General features: G+C 50.9%; 1 protein-coding gene across 1 annotated transcript in view; it reads left to right on the top strand.

Moving 5' to 3' along the window:
- Positions 1-18606, top strand: part of GUCY2C (guanylate cyclase 2C) — a 686038-nt gene that overhangs the window by 501063 nt on the left and 166369 nt on the right. Inside the window, 1 exon segment of the mRNA XM_075320892.1 lies at positions 610-701. Within this exon segment, the coding sequence (XP_075177007.1) occupies positions 610-701 (92 nt within the window).

Raw genomic sequence — 18606 nt, 5'->3', positions numbered from 1 at the left:
CACAGGGAAAATAACATAAAAGGAAGAAGGTAAACGGACAACTGGGAAACTTCCACACTGCATAGTAAGCACATCACAGATCATCAACAGATTAGATCACCACAATAAGACTAGAATAACTGCACAAACTGGAACTATTATCGGCACTGAGTAGCAGAATCCAGTACCTTATATAGGAAGTAGACTGCTGTGATTGATTGGTAATTAGCAACTTGAGCTCCTAGCAGAGTTCCCCAGGTCAGCAGAAATTAACTCCTGAAGGAATGAAGAACGGTGCACATAAAACAGCCAATGCGCAGCTCTGGCTGAAAAACTAGGAGACATCAGGTTGTCTCTCAGACTCTGCAGTGTGAACACTAACCGACACCAACGTGACCCCTAATGATTTTGAAACCTAACATCGCATGACAGCTAGTCCATGCATCATGGTTAGCACACAGACTGTGTTTTACGGCTGGCTGAATTTGGTCTTATCCTGGAACTAATCCTAGATTGCTGATGCCTTTAATTTCCTATGTCTACACATCTATAATAAATCTAATCTGGAAGGATTAGTGGGTAATGTTTTGTTTATCAAGCTGATTGTGTTCCATTTTTATATATTTTCAGGTTTATGTTCTTGTGAAAAATTGCTGGGAAGAGGATCCCGAGAAGAGACCTGACTTTAAGAAAGTTGAAAGCACCTTGGCAAAGATCTTTAGGTACCTCTTTTACAAATATTTTTTGTATCACCTGTGGTGCGTTACTAGATGGCAGGAATATTTCTCCTTACAAAATGTAGTCTTGTTGGAGCGCTGACTGGAGAAAGCAGAATTCTGGCATGGAAGCTTTCTGGTTATCTGGGTTTTCCAGGCAACGCCCGAAAAAACACAGCTACTCTGTGTTCAGTGCATAGGTGTGGAGAGCTGGGGCTAGAAGGACAGCTCAGTGTGGTACCGGACTTCAAGGAAGAACTGCCATCTCACACTGCAGGGCAGTGTTTGTACGGGACCGTATCTAAGGGACTTGCAACCTATTCAGGAAAGGGTGTGCACCAGTCCTGTGGAGCAAACAGGGCTGAGTGATGGACTTTGTGTTGTTGTTTTTTCCTTTGAACTACTGACTGTCAACATAAGTGTGAATAAAACCCTTGACGTATCTATAAGGGATAATTAGGTCTCCAATGTTGAACACCCTCTTAACAATTTTACTTAAAATAACGGCATAACAACCTTAATGAGCGAATGGCCACAGCTTTTATTTAACCAGTATACATATATCAAAACTTGCGGCTCAACATGCCACCCTTTTAACTGATACAATTTGCCTATGATTAAGGAGTTTTTTTCTCTGAAATGCGTAAGGCGCAATCAGGGCTTTTGGAAAGATTGATCCATTTCAATTTTTATGATGAATTTGAAATAAAGAAGAATTTTTTATAGACATCAGTGCTGGATTTGTTTTCTACCCCTTCCTCCCTTCAATGACTGCTACACCTGTGGAAGCCAACCACAGACACCGTGCACTGGCCCAAATGGACATCTAGATCTACAGATTGGTGAGCTGGAATATTTACTTTCCTGGTGTTTTTCTACTCAATGTAATGATGTGGGGGTTGTTGAAAGGTTACATTATGAGTTGATAATTGGGAGAGATTACCCCTTGTTTTCTGTCTTGTGGTCCCAGAAGGTCCCACATAGTGACCCACCAGCGGCTCCAAGGCTGACAATGCTGCTTTCTCCCAAAGGGGAGCAGGAAACTGGTGGTCCTGAGGAGGAGGTGCTGGCAGTAGGGGTGACATCCCCTCAGGTGGAGGAAGGGGAACAGTTCCCTATAAAAGTGTTGGCAGGGGATGTGGAAATATTGCCACCGATACCTGAATTGTCGGATTTAAACATCTTGGGTGACAATTTCGGTAGTGTGCAAATCCAAGATCCCATGCTGACTCATGCAAGAGAGAACATACTGTTTATTAATGGGGAGCCACAGCATTCCAGGGTCCATACAGTATGGCCACGATTTGAGATGACACAAAATTTATTATACTGGGTAACCCGAATATGGGAAGAAACGGTTGAGCAATTGTTGGTACCAAGGGCATACCGTAGGTTAGTAATGGACTTAGCTCATACACATGTGTTGGGAGGACACCTAGGTCACAAGAAAACGCTAGATTGGATATTGCAGCGTTTTTTCTGGATAGGCATTTTTGAGGAGGTAAATCAATACTGTAACTCCTGTCTCATCTGTCAGGTGACCAGTCCCCAGCCACACTTTCGGAGTCCACTAGTGCCTCTGCTAATTATAGAGGTACCCTTCGAACGAGTGGCTATGGATCTCGTTTGTCCAGGTTACCAGGTCTGCTTGTGGATACCAACTGGTGGTCCTTGATTATGCTACCCAGTACCCGGAAGCAGTACCCCTGCGACACACTTCTGCGAAACTCATTGCTAAAGAATTGATGAATATATTTTCTCGGGTGGAAATCCCTAAAGAGATTTTGACAGATCAGGGAACCCCATTTGTCTCAAAGATTATGAAGGAGCTATGCCGGTTACTAAGTGTAAAGCAATTGCGTACATCCGTGTATCATCCCCAAACAGATGGCCTAGTAGAAAGGTTCAATAAAACCCTAAAAAATATGCTAAAAAGGGCTGTGTCTCAAGATGGAAAAGATTGGCATCTTTTACTGCCTTACCTTTTGTTCGCAGTGCATGAGGTGCCACAGGCCTCCACAAGGTTCTCTCCCTTCGAACTTTTGTACGTCAGACATCCCAGGGGCTTGCTTGATATCGCCAAAGAGGCATGGGAACAGCAGCCAACTCCACACAAAAGTATTATCGAGCACATTGCAAACATACAGGAAAGAATGGAAACAGTCCTCCCGCTGGTCATGGAACACATGGAGGCAGCACAGCAGGCTCAGGGTCGAGTCTATAATTGAGACGCATGGGTCAGAACCTTTAGTCCAGGGGACCGGGTATTGGTTCTGGTACCCACAGTAGAAAGTAAATTTCTAGCCAAATAGCAGGGTTCCTATGAGGTTATAGAAAAAGTAGGGCCGGTGAACTCCAAGGTTCATCAACCTGGGCGGAGAAAACCTGAGCAGGTATACCATGTGAACCTTCTGAAGCTATGGAAGGATAGGAATCTTCCTCATGGGGGTCATCCGCTGCCAGCATTCCTGACGGAGACAGCTCCATCACCTTCAAGGGTGTTGGAGGGAGCCTCTACCGCAGTGAATTTAGCGGATACCCTGTCACCTACTCAGGTTCAGGAAATTCGGGAGTTCATTAGTAGGAATTCGGATGTGTTTTCCGAGCTCCCTAGTCATACCTCGGTCATCTGCCATGACATTATCACGGAGCCCCAGGCCAAAGTCCGACTAAAGCCGTATCGGGTGCCTGAAGCTCGGCGACAAGCCATCTCGGACGAGATGAAATATATGTTCAGTTAGGGGTCATTGAGGAATCTCAGAGTGAATTGGCTAGTCCGATAGTTCTAATACCGAAGCCCGATGGGTCCCTAAGATTATGTAATGATTTCCGTAAACTCAACGAGCTATCCAAATTTGACGCATATTCCATGCCTTGGGTGGACGAGTTAATCGAACGGTTTGGGCAGGCATGGTACTTTTCCACACTGTATCTCCCAAAGAGGTATTGGCAGGTAATTCTGACTGATGCAGATAAAGAAAATACAGCCTTAGTGACCCCCGAGGGATTATTCCAATATACAGTGTTACCCTTTGGTTTTTGTGGTGCCCCAGGATCTGGTTGCCACAACAGCGTTGCCCCTCCAAAGGGTTAATGCTGAGCCTGGAGGTAATTGGGAAAGTCTATTGGCCAGTAAGTACCAACATTCAACACTCTTTCTCCCTCAGGCCAGCAGAGGGAGCTCTAAACCTGGAGTTCCAGGGAGCACTTCCTTAAGTCTGACCTGAGGGAGGAGTTAGGTTGTCTGTTAGAGAAGTTCACAGAGAGAGGAGCTGAGTAGACGGTCTTGTGAGCTGGGGTTTGGAGCTAGGCTAGCTCAACCCAGAAGAAGCAGGAGCCGTAGCGAGGCACGTAGAGAAGATTCTAGGGGAGAACTGGTCAGAACTGGTTTGCCACAGAAGAACACACTGAAAATTAGACATCGGAGTCTGTGGTTGCCAGGGTGTTGGATCCCCTAGTAACCGAATCCGAAGGGCAGGAGGACTGTAGGTCTCCTGGCCCCCACAACAACCCGAAGGTACAGCTGCATCACCAGGGCCCGGTGTGGACCCCAACAGCGAAGCATCAGAGAGGGCCTGCACAGCCTATCCTACAAGAAAGGGACTTGCCACCAGTCCTAGCAGCAAGAGGGCCATTGCTAAACCTAGAGTGCAGGGTCCTGTAGAAGCAAAAGAAGAACAGGGAGTAGGCCTCAATACTCGACTGGCCAAGGAGATCTCCCCAGGTACTTCCAGGCCGACCGGATCCCCTTCACCACCTGTGACGGTCTCCCAGGACTGAACTGTTCCAAAGTAAAAGAAAAGAAGGTAAAGAGACTGTTTGTGTCAGTTCTTACACTACCTGATTAGTCCTGCACCATTCCCAAGCACCATAGACTTTAATAAGCACCAACGGTTGCCCCGGGGTACCGCTCCACCTGTGGGGAGCAGAACCATTCCAGCTGCTAATCCATCAGCCCCGGAGGTCCCATCCAGCAGCAGCGGCTCCTTAGTCGCAATCCATAGGTGGCGTCACGAATATTCCACAAACTTTATTATTAATTACCACCCCCACAACTGCCATATTAGTTGACCACGCCAGGGTCACGGAGTCGGGCCCCGCCACCACTGACTACCCCCGGACTAGTCCGGCCAGACATCGGGTGTCCCAAAGCCCTGGGGTGGGCGAGTCAACCTTGGCATCACGAACAGGATTTCGTGCCCGGTCCCACCGGGTACTGTGCGCCTTGAAGAACTGTGCTTAAAAGACTGTTTTACTGTAAAAACTGCTGCCGCCATTAGCCTCGCTGAGCGCAGGGAGAAGGGGGGCATGCCCGAAAAAGAGCGTGCGCCATCAGAGCGGAGGTTCGTTAACCCCGCGCGACTCTGAAGAGATTTTGAAAAGGGAGCAGAGCCTGGTAAGGTCCACTAAGGGGGAAGGAAGATGTCCGACTCAGAGGGAGACCGGGCGGCTGCTATAGCCCAAGACGCAGCAGCACCGGCCAATGTAATCCCAGTCGCCGTTGCCCCAGCTCCCGCTGCAGCGCCCGTAATGCCGCTCACAATGCCATACCTTCCGGGAGCGGACTGGCTACCGCAGTACTCCGGGGAGTCACATACCCTGAGCGACTTCAGAGAAAGACTGCACAGCATGTTTAAAGTGTATCCTCTAACTGAGAACCAGAAAGTGGGCATAATAATAGGACAGTTAACTGGCGCAGCCCAGCGTGAAGTGAAGTCCTGGCCTGACACTGATAAAGGGACAGTTAAGGTACCGTCACACTAAGCAACTTACCAGCGATCCCAACAACGATAGGGATCGCTGGTAAGTTGCTAGGAGGTTGCTGGTGAGATGTCACACTGCAACGCTCCAGCGATCCCACCAGCAACCTGACCTGGCAGGGATCGCTGGAGCGTCGCTACACAAGTTGCTGGTGAGCTCACCAGCAACCAGTGACAAGCCCCCAGCGCTGCGTGGAAGATGCTGCGCTTGGTAACTAAGGTAAATATTGGGTAACCAACCCGATATTTACCTTGGTTACCACCGCACGTGCAGAGAGCAGGGAGCAGCGCTGGCTCCTTGCTCTCCTAGTTACAGCACACATCGGGTTAATTACCCGATGTGTGCTGCAGCTAAATGTGCACAGAGCAGGGAGCAGTGCACACTGCTTAGCGCTGGCTCCTTGCTCTCCTAGTTACAGCACACATCGGGTTAATTAACCCGATGTGTGCTGCAGCTACATGTGCACAGAGCAGGAGCCGGCACTGACAGTGAGAGCGGCGGAGGCTGGTATCAAAGGTAAATATCGGGTAACCAAGGACAGGGCTTCTTGGTTACCCGATGTTTACATTGGTTACCAGCCTCTGCAGAAGCCGGCTCCTGCTGCCTGCACATTTAGTTGTTGCTGTCTCGCTGTCACACACAGCGATCTGTGCTTCACAGCAGGACAGCAACAACTAAAAAATGGCCCAGGACATTCAGCAACAACCAACGACCTCACAGCAGGGGCCAGGTTGTTGCTGGATGTCACACTAAGCAACATCGCTAGCAACATCGCTGTTACGTCACAAAAGTTGTTCGTTAGCAGCGATGTTGCTAGCGATGTTGCTTAGTGTGACGGGGCCTTAACCCAGCTACTGGCCAAGTTGAAGAGTACTTTTGACACCTGCACTGCAGCAGAAATAAAAATGAAATTCTTTGGGTGCAAACAAAGGGCTAAAGACAGCATAAGGGACTATGCCTTAAACCTGCAGGAGGCACTGAAAGCAGTTAAACAAGTGGACCCAGAGAGTGTGCGTGGTGAAGATAAACTACTGACTGAGCAGTTTATAGAAGGACTCCTGTCAGACACTCACAGGACACAGCTGCGTACCATGGTCCTGCAGAATCCTGCCCTGGACTTTGCAAAGTTTAAGGACCAGGCCATCCGGGTACTGAGAGAATCTACCCAAAATGACACAGTACCCCTCCGGCCTCTTGCCATCACATACCCAGATGAAGTGCCTGCAACCCGAGCCACTGCAGGGGCTGAGGCGCAGACCCTGGATAAGGATCCCGCTGCAGAGCTCAGACATCAGGTCCAAGAACTGACCAAGACTGTGGCTGCCCTTGCCAAAACCGTGCAGTCTCTACAAGTGACTCCATCACCTGCAAGAATCGAGTTGGCCTCCAGTCCAGATGACGTCCTGTGGATGCGACAGAGGAGGATTCCGCCGACCCGAGGAAAAGACACAGACCGGTATGATTCAGCTGGACAACCGATCTGCCGCCGCTGCAACCAGGCGGGGCACTACGCAAGACACTGTCCTTTAAACGGGCAGAACCTGGGGTCAGGAGCCATCCCCCAGGTGTAAGAAGTCCCGGCTCGACCTCCTGGCGCAACAAGTATGTGGGGGGAAGACCGGTCCTTCTTGTTGTGCTGGACGGGATCCCTTTGTCTGCCCTACTGGATACAGGGTCCCAGGTAACAACCATACCTTATGTACTGTACAAAAGATACTGGGCTGATTCAGACATTACCCGCGGCCCAGATGATGATTTAACGATTGTAGCAAGTAATGGCCAGCCCGTGCCTCAAACTTGGTATAAGGAAGTAACCATTAAAGTGGGGCGGGTAGAATTGCCATCTCAGGGGAGGATAATTGTGGATATTGATCGCAAAGATTCTAACCCAATGCTAACAATCGGTACCAATGTAATGGAAAATTGTCTTGCCGAAGTGATAATTTTGTTGCAGCTCCAGGCAGCAACGTGCCCTACAGAGAGAGATCATAGTCCTGATGAGGAGGCAGCAGGTAGAGCTGGCCGGAGGAGAAATTGGCAGTGTGAGGGTAAGTGACCCCCTCCCCATTGCAATACCCCCAAGAAGTGAAATGTTGATATGGTGTCGGGCAGCAATAGGCCTCAAGGGTCAAGATTACCAGGCTCTGGTAGAACCTGTGTACTCAGACAGTAGGCCTGGAGTCCTGATAGCCAGGGGGGTAGCAGACGTCCGCAAGGGAAGAGTACCCGTCCGCGTCCTGAATTGTGGGGAGGAGGAAACCAAATTGCCCCGATACGCCACAGTAGCTAAGCTGTACACTGTAAGTAATAATACCATAAGAACCATGGAACCCTTGATCCCGTCCGACCAGGCGGAAGACAATGGCTCCAAGGGACAGCTGGAGGATTGGTGCCAAAGATTACATGTGGGCACCGACTCCAACCCTTCACACCAAAAGCATGGAGTTTACCGGGTGGTGCAAGAATACGAGCGGGTCTTCAGCAAACACCCTCTAGACTTTGGGCAGGTAAAAGGGGTTAAACATCAAATCCCCACTGGTGATCATCATCCCATTAAAGAGAGATACCGCCCTGTACCCCCAGCTCAATATCAGCATGCCAAAGAGATGTTACGGGAAATGAAGGAGGCTGGGGTGATCAGAGATAGTTGTAGCCCCTGGGCAGCTCCACTAGTGCTCGTAAAGAAAAAAGATGGCACAATGAGAATGTGCGTTGATTACAGGCAAATTAACTGGATTACACATAAAGATGCTTATCCACTACCTAGAATAGAGGAGTCACTAACAGCCTTAAAGTCAGCTAACTATTTCTCCACCTTGGATCTCACCAGTGGGTATTGGCAGGTTCCCGTGGCGAGGCGAACAAGGAGAAGACTGCATTCACTACACCAATGGGCCGCTGATAGTTCAACTGCATGCCTTTTGGGCTCTGCAACGCCCCAGGGACATTCCAAAGATTGATGGAGTGCTGCTTGGGCCATTACAACTTTGAAACCATGCTATTGTACCTGGATGACATCATAGTCTACTCGAAGACCTATGAAGACCACCTGAGGCACCTGGCAGAAGTGTTTGAGTCCTTGTCCGAGTATGGCCTGAAGATAAAGCTGTCAAAATGTCACCTCTTGAAGCCAAAGGTACAGTACCTGGGTCATGTGGTCAGCGCAGAAGGTGTGGCACCTGATCCAGAGAAAGTCACAGTAATCAAGGACTGGCCAAGAACCACCACGATAAAGGAGGTGCGGCAGTTCCTTGGACTGGTGGGCTACTACCGAAGGTTCATTGACGGTTTCACAAAAATATCAGCGCCCCTTCAAGATCTCCTAGTGGGTCAGCCGAAGAAGGCTAAGAAGCAGAGTCCTCCATTCGAATGGAACAGTCAAGTAGAAACATCCTTTGTCCGGTTGAAGGCTCTCACTGGAGAAGAAATTCTGGCCTACCCTGACTACGGCCAGCCATTTGTACTGTACACGGATGCCAGCAACGTGGGATTGGGCGCAGTTCTGTCCCAGGTACAAGAAGGCAGAGAGAAAGTGATAGCCTACGCCAGTAGAAAGCTTCGTCCAACAGCAAGGAATCCAGAGAACTACAGTTCCTTTAAGCTGGAGTTCCTCGCTATTGTCTGGGCAGTGACTGAACGCTTCAAGCACTATCTGGCGTCGGCCAGGTTTACCATCTTCACGGACAACAATCCGTTGATACACCTGGCAACAGCCAAGCTAGGTGCGCTAGAGCAGCGATGGATGGCTCGACTGTCCAACTTTGACTTTACCATCAAGTACCGGGCTGGCCGAAAGAATAACAATGCTGATGCGCTGTCCAGAATGCCTCACTTACCTGAGTCTGGAGAAGACCTGGATGAACTCGAAGAGATAGTTACCGACTTTCCATCACCAAGGTGTCTCCCAGTGTGAGCATGCTGTAAGAGGGAAGCGCTCGAGCCAGCAAGAGGTCTCGGTCAACCCATTACTCCACCATAAATGGGAAGAAACACAGAACAGTGACCCGGCCGTCCAATTAGTCAAAGAAAAGCTAGCACAAGCTGAAACCCATCTTGGTCCAGATGCTCCACAAGAAGCCCAACAGCTGTGGAAGGAGAGGGGACGACTATTTCTCTACAAAGGCAAGTTATGCAAGAGATATGTTAACTGGCGAACCAATGAACTCGTCTGGCAAATAGTGGTTCCGCAGAGGGATGCCCCTATAGTCCTAGCCGCTTACCACAATAAAGCAGGACACTTCGGCTGGAAGAAGTTGGAGGTCCTACTCCGTGATTGGTTCTACTGGGTACACATGAGAAAGGCCATCGAGAAGTGGTGCCGAGACTGTGGTCCATGTAACCTGAGGCGAAAAGATGATACTAGCCAGAGGTCGCCCCTGCAGCCAATCATCATGAAGCAGCCCCTTGAGTTGGTGGCCATAGACCACGTGAAACTAACACCAAGCCGGTCAGGCTATGTCTACGCCCTTACCATAGTGGACCATTACTCTCGTTTACTGGAAGTAGTGCCTGTGAAAGACCAAACAGCCAGAACAGCAGCTAGGGCATTTCAAACATACTTTTGTCGACCCCACGGTTATCCTGAAAGAGTACTGACTGATCAAGGCCCTGCATTTGAGGCAGAAGTGTTTCAAGAGTTATGTAACATGTACGGCTGTAAGAAAATACGAATAACGCCGTACCACCCTCAAACCAATGGATTGTGCGAGAAGATGAACCATGTGGTTATTGATTTGCTCAAGACTCTACCTCTAGAAGAAAGAAACCAATGGCCAGAGAAGTTGCCAGATCTAGTGGACTTGTACAATCATATACCAGTAAATTCCACCAACTGCAGCCCCGCTTATTTGATGCGAGCAAGACCTGGCAAGTTACCTGTAGACTTTGAAATGGGAACTGTGTCACCTGAAGCGGTTCAACAGATAGAAGATTGGAATACAGAGCAACAACAACAATACTGCCAAGTTCAGGAATGTGTGGAAAGGAATCTGTCCCAAGCCAGAATGAGGCAAGAAAAGAACTACAATCAAACAGCTCCAGCAACTCCCTTAGCACCTGGAGAACAGGTCCTCAAGAAAAAGCGGAGAATGCACAAATTAGATGACCAGTGGGAAAATGAGCCCTACACAATTATTCCCTCAAATTTTGACAACAGCAAAGTGTGTCTAATAAGTAAAGACGGAGGCAGTACTTACCAAGCCGTTTCAAGAGACCATCTGAAGGTATGCCCTGAACGGTGTAAAGTCCAAGAAGAAGTTCAAGAAAGTCCCCAACTTCAAGAAAAAGAGGAAGATACGATCCAAACAATACTCGGAAAATTCCCCAAAACATGGACCCAAATAAATAAGGCTATAGTGGTACCAGTATTGACATTCCCGCAAGTAGTCGTACCAGAAGCAGAAGAAGTTCCAGATCCACCTGAAGAACTATCAGTCCCACCAATAGATGTCACGCCAGCAGTGGAACAGGAGAACCAACCCACTGCTAGTGGTGAATCTGTCATACCCTTGGTGAATCTAAGACCCCGTAGGCAACAATCACGCATACCTATCAGGGTTAGGCCTACCAGTAACACTGAGGTAGCAGACACTCCAAGTAGTCAGGAACAAACACCAATACTACGCAGGTCCCAACGTAGCACCCAAAGACAGCCCCGTCCAAAGTATAGAATATAGAATACCAATCAGAGTGTAAATAGTTATGTGAAAATGTCTGTCTGTAATGTTTTATTTTAAATGATTGAGTATATGGACAACTGGGTCACTGGACTATGGGTGACCAAAACTTTAAGTGTATATAGTTAGCACCAGTGTGCTCAACACCCCAGAAGAAAAACCCGTCCGGCGTGCATACAAAGGGGTCATCGATGCTCTGACGCACGCCCAGAGCCTACGTTGGGGGTTTTATCGTGGCGGGTCCCCCATGGAGCAGTGTAATGGACTCCCAGCAGGGAGCCACACTGGACTCATAATCTTTGTTATTTAAGTTTGTAACGTTTAAGAAAGGTGCCTCCCATAAAGGGATGAAATGTTAAAATGTTATGTCTTGTTTATGTTTTTCCTCAGTCCGGGAGTACTGGTTTTAACTAAGGGGGAGTGTGGCACCCCAGGATCTGGTTGCCACAACAGTGTTGCCCCTCCAAAGGGTTAATGCTGAGCCTGTGAGCCTGGAGGTAATTGGGGAAGTCTATTGGCCAGTAAGTACCAACATTTAACAATGCTTCTCCCTCAGGCCAGCAGAGGGAGCTCTAAACCTGGAGTTCCAGGGAGCACTTCCTTAAGTCTGACATGAGGGAGGAGTTAGGTTGTCTGTTAGAGAAGTTCAAAGAGAGAGGAGCTGAGTAGACAGTCTTGTGAGCTGCGGTTTGGAGCTAGGCTAGCTCAACCCAGAAGAAGCAGGAGCCGTAGCGAGGCACGTAGAGAAGATTCTAGGGGAGAACTGGTCAGAACCGGGTCACCCCAGTAGAACACACTGAAAATTAGACATCGGAGTCTGTGATTGCCACGGTGTTAGATCCCCTAGTAACCGAATCCGAAGGGCAGGAGGACTGTAGGTCTCCTGGCCCCCACAACAACCCGAAGGTACAGCTGCATCACCAGGGCCCGGTGTTGACCCCAGCAGGGAAGCATCAGAGAGGGCCTGCGCAGCCTATCCTACAAGAAAGGGACTTGCCACCAGTCCTAGCAGCAAGAGGGCCATTGCTAAACCTAGAGTGCAGGGTCCTGTAGAAGCAAAAGAAGAACAGTGAGTAGGCCTCAATACTCGACTGGCCAAGGAGATCTTCCCAGGTACTTCCAGGCCGACCGGATCCCCTTCACCACCTGTGACTGTCTCCCAGGACTGAACTATTCCAAAGTAAAAGAAAAGAAGGTAAAGAGACTGTTGTTTGTGTCGGTTCTTACACTACCTGATTAGTACTGCACCATTCCCAAGCACCATAGACTTTAATAAGCACCAACGGTTGCCCCGGGGTACCGCTCCACCCGTGGGGAGCAGAACCATTCCAGCTGCTAATCCATCAGCCCCGGAGGTCCCATCCAGCAGCGGCGGCTCCTTAGTCGTAATCCACAGGTGGCGTCACGAATATTCCACAAACTTTATTATTAATTACCACCCTCACAACTGCCATATTAGTCGACCCAGCCAGGGTCACGGAGTCGGGCCCCGCCACCACTGACTACCCCCGGACTAGTCCGGCCCGACACCGGGTGTCCCAAAGCCCTGGTGTGGGCGAGTCATTTGCATGATGCCCTGGCAACATTCCAGTGCTTGATGGACATAGTCCTCAGTCCTCATCGGCGGTTCGCAGCAGCCTATCTTGATGACATTGTTATATACAGTGCGGATTGGGAGAGTCACTTACCGAAGGTACAGGCGGTGGTGGACTTCCTCCGACAGGCTGGGTTGACAGCCAACCCCAAGAATTACTCCATAGGATTAGAGGAGGCCCGTTTTCTGGGGTATGTCATTGGGAGAGGGGTCCTGTTATGGTCGAACTAACTGACAGAATAATAGATGAAAGAATATTACTACCAAAAATTAGGGTCCACTGTGCAGTGGTGTTAATGCTGCTGCTGGTGGCTGATAGCAAAAACTGTTGTACAGCAATTGCCGACTAATATAAGGAACACCTGTGTTATAACAGTCATGTCACGCGGATGTAAAATTAAAGGTATCACAAAGAACTCTTACAGCACAGAGAACTGAAGTGTTTAGCAAACGTGTTACAAGTCACACAGCTGCCCTAATGTAGTTGAAAGAATCAGGTTATGCACCTTGTACTCCTGTTACTTCACAGAAGTTATTATATAGCATGCACTGTATGAATAGGAATAAATCAGCAGAACACTAACCGTGCTCTACTAATGGGAGACTCAGGTAATATACAGAGGTGAGCCTATCGGGTCTCTTGCTCCTAGAGCGGTCTGCCTCTAGGTTCAACCAGATCACCACTGGTATCACCCAGCAATAGCCGAATCTACATGGAGCCCTGCCTAAGCAGCAACTGACCCTGAATCAGCTTGATGTGACCGCGATGCCTCACACTGAATCTGCCTCCTGGCCCTGTATCAGTCCGGTAGGACCTTGACGCCTAACCCTTATCTAAAGTGGTGCATGCACTCAGCTCCACACACAAAGACGAGACGACTGCGCACCTCCATGTGGGCTCCCGAGGCTTTTATAACCTTGGTACCACCTACAAGATGGTGGCGTCCATAGCCAGCCCGGACCTTGGCCAATGAATGGCAGCCACGTGGCAGTGTGTCAGCGGTGACGTCACCCACGACCAATAGGATAGTGTCGCTTCAGAGGTGACGTCACCCACGGCCAATAGGAACACGTCGCGTCAGCGATGACTTCACCCGCGGCCAATCAGGTGCCGCCACGTGCTGCACATGCGCAAATGGCGGTAAACATGGCGCGGGAATCCCACACTTGGCTTAGAATGCCAAAAAGTCCGAGCCACAACATGTGAATCCGAAGACCGCCTAGAACGCTTTTGGGTACGAGAAGGAACAGAAGTAGGGGACAACCGGGATGCCGCCGCACCACGGTTCGTGTCAGGTCCTGAAACCGCATATCAACAAGGTAGAGGCAATTCAGAACTGGCCCCGTCCCCTCACATCCAAGCAGGTGAGAGCATTTTTAGGGTTGGTGGGCTATTATAGGCGGTTCATCCCTAATTTTGCTACGCTGTCAGCCCCGTTAACCGACTGTTTACAGGGAAAGAAGTCGGTGATGCTCCACTGGACTGACTAGTTGGAGGAAGCTTTTGTGACGTTAAAGGGAGTACTGTCTGGGACACCAGTTCTTGTTAACCCCAACTTCACCAAGGAGTTTGTGGTACAGACCGACGTGTCTGAGGGGAAGGAACACCCAGTAAGTTTTCTGAGCTGGAAACTGTCCCCGGCCGAAACCAGGTATAGCATAGTGGAGAGAGTGCCTGGCCATTAATGGGCACTGGAGTCTCTCCCCTACTATCTCCTGGGAAGATCTTTTCGTCTAGTGACCGACCATTATCCTCTCACGTGGATGAACTGAGCAAAGGAGAGGAACGCTCATGTCACTGGATGGTTTCGCTCCTTACAAAACTTTAAGTTCACGGTTGAGCATCGAGCTGGTAAGCTACAGGGGAATGCGGATGCCCTTTCCAGGGTTCATTGTCTGTCCCGTGTCCAACCCCATGGGGTTGAATAAAGGGGGGAGGCATGTGGTGCGGTACTAGATGGCAGGTATATTTCTCCTGGCAAAATGCAGTCTTGCTGGAGCGCTGGCTGGAGAAGGCAGAATTCCGGCATGGAAGCTTTCTGGTTTTCCGGGTTTTCCAGGCAATGCCCAAAAAACACAGCTACAGTAATTAGGGAGGCATAAGGGGCTCTGTGTTCAGTGCATGTGTGTGTAGAGCTGGGGCTGGAAGGACAGCTCAGTGTGGTGCCGGACTTCCAGGAAGAACTGCCATCTCACACTTCAGCGCAGTGTTTGTACGGGACCGTATCTAAGGGACTAGCAACCTATTCAGGAAAGGGTGTGCAGACTGTGCACCAGTCTTGTGGAGCAAATAGGGCTGAGTGAATGGATTTTGTGTTGCTTTTTTTCCTTTGAACTATTGACTGTCAACAGAAGTGTGAAGAGTGTGAAGAAAACCCTTATGTATTGAACTGTACGCCTGTGTGAGCCTTTTTACTGCATCCCGACCCAAGCTAATCACTACACACATGGCTGTATTTGGCCTTTGTGCTGCCCTAGGCACTTTAAGTGGTCGCGCCCCTTACTGACAGCGTAAAACTATGAGTCTGTGCACACGACATGTATGTAAGGCAGATCTACTCTGTAACACACTTTAAAAAGTGCTAAATGCTAAAAGAACGAAGATCTGCACTTTCTTACTAGCACAATACAATTTCAATTTAAAAAAATAAAAAATATGGTAGTGTTTGCTAACCAGTCCTCTGCCTGAAAAACTCAAAGGATGTGGTACTTTGAACACTACGATATCGCAGGTGCGATGTCGGTGGGGTCAAATCGAAAGTGACGCACATCGGGCGTCGTTGTCGAAGTGTGTAAATCCTTTATGACACGATTAACGAGCGCAAAAGCGCCGTAATCGTATCATCCGTGTAGTGTCCGACATTTCCATAATGCCGCTGCAGCGACAGGTACGATGTTGTTCCTCGTTCCTGCGGCAGCACACATCGCTGTGTGTGAAGCTGCAAGATAGAGGAATGTCGCCGGCGGAGGAGGGGACGCCGCGCTCTCCCTCTGCTCGGGTCCGGCTGCCGCGGCTGCTGCGGCCTGCTGCTGCTCGGTGGCTCGAGCGATGGACCGGATCCCGGGGACTCGAGCGGCGCTCCTCGCCCGTGAGTGAAAGGGGATTGGGATTTGGGATAGTTTATTCTCCGTGACGCCACCCACGGTTGTGGTGATGGAGTGGACACCACCGCTGCTCTGTTTGGGGAGCCCGGGAGTGATGGTACGGAGCAGCCAGTTGTTGATTTGCCCCTCCGTGGGTAGGGGTCTTGGTGCTCCCGGGGCCCAGTGATGGGATTGGGATGGTGGACAGGCGGGGATGGGGCCTGTGGAGGTGCAGGGGCGCAGGGACAGCGCTGTGCCGCACGGCACGGAGGTACTCACTCAGCCAGTAAACACGACACAGTTCTCGGTAAACAAATGGCTGGTTGGACGGGTCCCTCGGACGGTTCACAGTGCTGATGTTCCCTGCAGTTAGCGGTGACGGTCTCTTCCCTGCACCTATGTAAGTCTCTTTGGTAGCGATGGGTCCCCACCGGTTACCCACTCCTCGGCTTCAAGCTGGGCCGAAGGAGCCCTACTTTGCCCGCAGGCGCTGGCCCTGGGAAACTGGTGCCCTGGCGGTGGCGGTGTCTCCCCTTCACGGTCGGGCTGTTGCCTTCAATCGGGACTTGGTTGTTAGGAGACAGACGTCCCCTTCACTGACGGATTTGGCAAATTATGGCGACTCCTAGCCTTGCCGGGATCCGAAAGGCCCCTGCCCTGGTGCTGACTGTTCTTCGTATACTGCTCCGGTACCGCCGGGTCACCACCCGTCCGCGGTCCTTCCAGCAACCTCCGAGCAGTCCCCCTGCAGACTATCACCGCCGTCTGCTGACCTTGCTGTCACTGTCCGGGGCACACACCCGGACCAACTTCAGGCTTTACAAACTGTTTCTTTTTACTCTTTCTCTCCAACTCATCTACCACTTCACTTCCTTCTACTTTCACTTCCCTAGCTGGACTCTGTTCCTCACTCAAGCTCTGCCTGAGCTCAACTGCCTGGTTCTCCCGCCTCCAGGGCTGTGAACTCCTCGGTGGGCGGAGCCAACCGCCTGGCCCACCCCCTGGTGTGGACATCAGCCCCTGGAGGAAGGCAACAAGGATTTTGGGTTAGCTTGGATGTACCTGCAGGGAATGTGGGGTGTGTGTGGTGTTGTGACCTGTGACCCCTGGCTTGCCCAGGGCGTCACATTCCCCCTTAGCAAAACGCAGACCGTCCTCGGGCTGCCCGTCCAACACCGGTTTTATTTTCCTTTTGTTTTTCTGTAAAATAGAAAAAACGGTAACATATTTACAATTTATGACATCATCCCACATCGGGAGGCACATTTCTTAAACGGTTTCAAACGGTGTACGGTTACGGTTTCCGCTCTCTCCCACCCAAGTAACCTGGCCCTGATGCTGCCCCTAAAACCCAGGCAGCACCCCTTGACCCCAGTCCAGCACAAGTTACCCGAGCGGGATCTGTCCTTCCCCTACAGAGGGTAGGCACCGGTTCCTGTGGTGGCTGGGCCCCAGCCTGCTCTGCTGTGGGCCCTCCCTCCAACCTGCCTCTCCGGAGGCGGCAATTGCGGAAACTGTAACGGTAACACAACTTATTTACAAGCCACTTAACGTTTGTGGTTGCCCTGCAAGTTCACGGGCTTCTCCATGAGCAGTTCCTCATGCAAAACTTTTCAAACGGTCCCCACGGGGACAACGGTGCCGGCAACGGCCGGTTTCCAAATCACGGTTTGCAGACAATCAGGTTACTTTCACGGTAATCATTTACTTATCATCACTTTAAACTTTCAAAACACACTGGTGGTCCCAACGGGGACGGTGCAACGGTGCTCCGCTACCGCTACTCCGAGTCTTCAGCGAAGGCGGATCCCTCCCCCTCCACCAGCATCTCAAACATGCACTGACATGCCTGCTGTGACAGGGCTGCCCGGTACCCATTTCCACCGGTACGCGGGGTATGTAAAACCACGGGGTCTCCTACATAGCGGGAACGCTCACTTGCCTCTTCAAACTCAGCAGCGGACCCGGGGCTGGGGCCGGAGTCATCATCTCTTGTTCCTGCGCCAGGCGGGTTACCGCCAGCTGCCGCAGCCTCCTGGCCTCCAGCACATCAGATCCCTCTGCAGCAGCACGGGGCAGCAGGTCAGGCGAGTTTACACTGAGGCGCCCCAGAAGTAACGGCAAGGATCATGCATAGGTCGAGACTAGGCCGGGCCCCTCAGCCGCAGCGGACGGTCGTGGTAGGACATAGGGACGTGGGTCACCAGTCAGTTCTGCTACATCTGTTCCCCCTCCGTACATCGGGGCAGTTGCAATCAGCATCTCCACCTCGTTGGTCCACTGCTCCATCATCCTGAAGATCTGATCCTGCTGACGTTGGTGGAATTGAATCACCCGGGCTTTCATCCATGCCACGGTTTCCAGGCTCGGGGTCTGGAACCATCACTGCCGGGGCTTTTGGCACACTTTCATTACAGGGCCGCGGTTCCAGCGGTTCCCCCGGGAACGATTCAGGAACGTCCTGAGTGTCTGCAGCAGGTTGGTCCGCCGGGGCGGATTGGCAGGGTATCGCTACCAGTTGGGCAGGTAGCGGGCCTAGTGGTGGGGCGGCAGCAGCTAACGCGGGTAGCGGGGCGAGAGGCAGGGTGAGCGGAGGCAGGCCGGGCCCCTCGGCTTCAATGGCCGATCCCTCGGGAATACAAGGGCGTGGGTCTCTTACCCGCTCCTCCAAATCCTCTTTCACCTCGCGTCTCCGCATAGCAGCCACCACATCCGCCATGTCGGTCTCCCACTCCTCCAGGAGGGGTTGCATGTGGGCCTGCAGACTGTTACTCAGCGGGACGGTCCGGTCCCTCAA

This window comes from Anomaloglossus baeobatrachus, chromosome 8, assembly GCF_048569485.1.
Source record: "Anomaloglossus baeobatrachus isolate aAnoBae1 chromosome 8, aAnoBae1.hap1, whole genome shotgun sequence".
Taxonomy (NCBI): domain Eukaryota; kingdom Metazoa; phylum Chordata; class Amphibia; order Anura; family Aromobatidae; genus Anomaloglossus; species Anomaloglossus baeobatrachus.
Note: the sequence above shows the minus strand (reverse complement) of the source record. Positions and strands in the feature narration are given on the sequence as shown.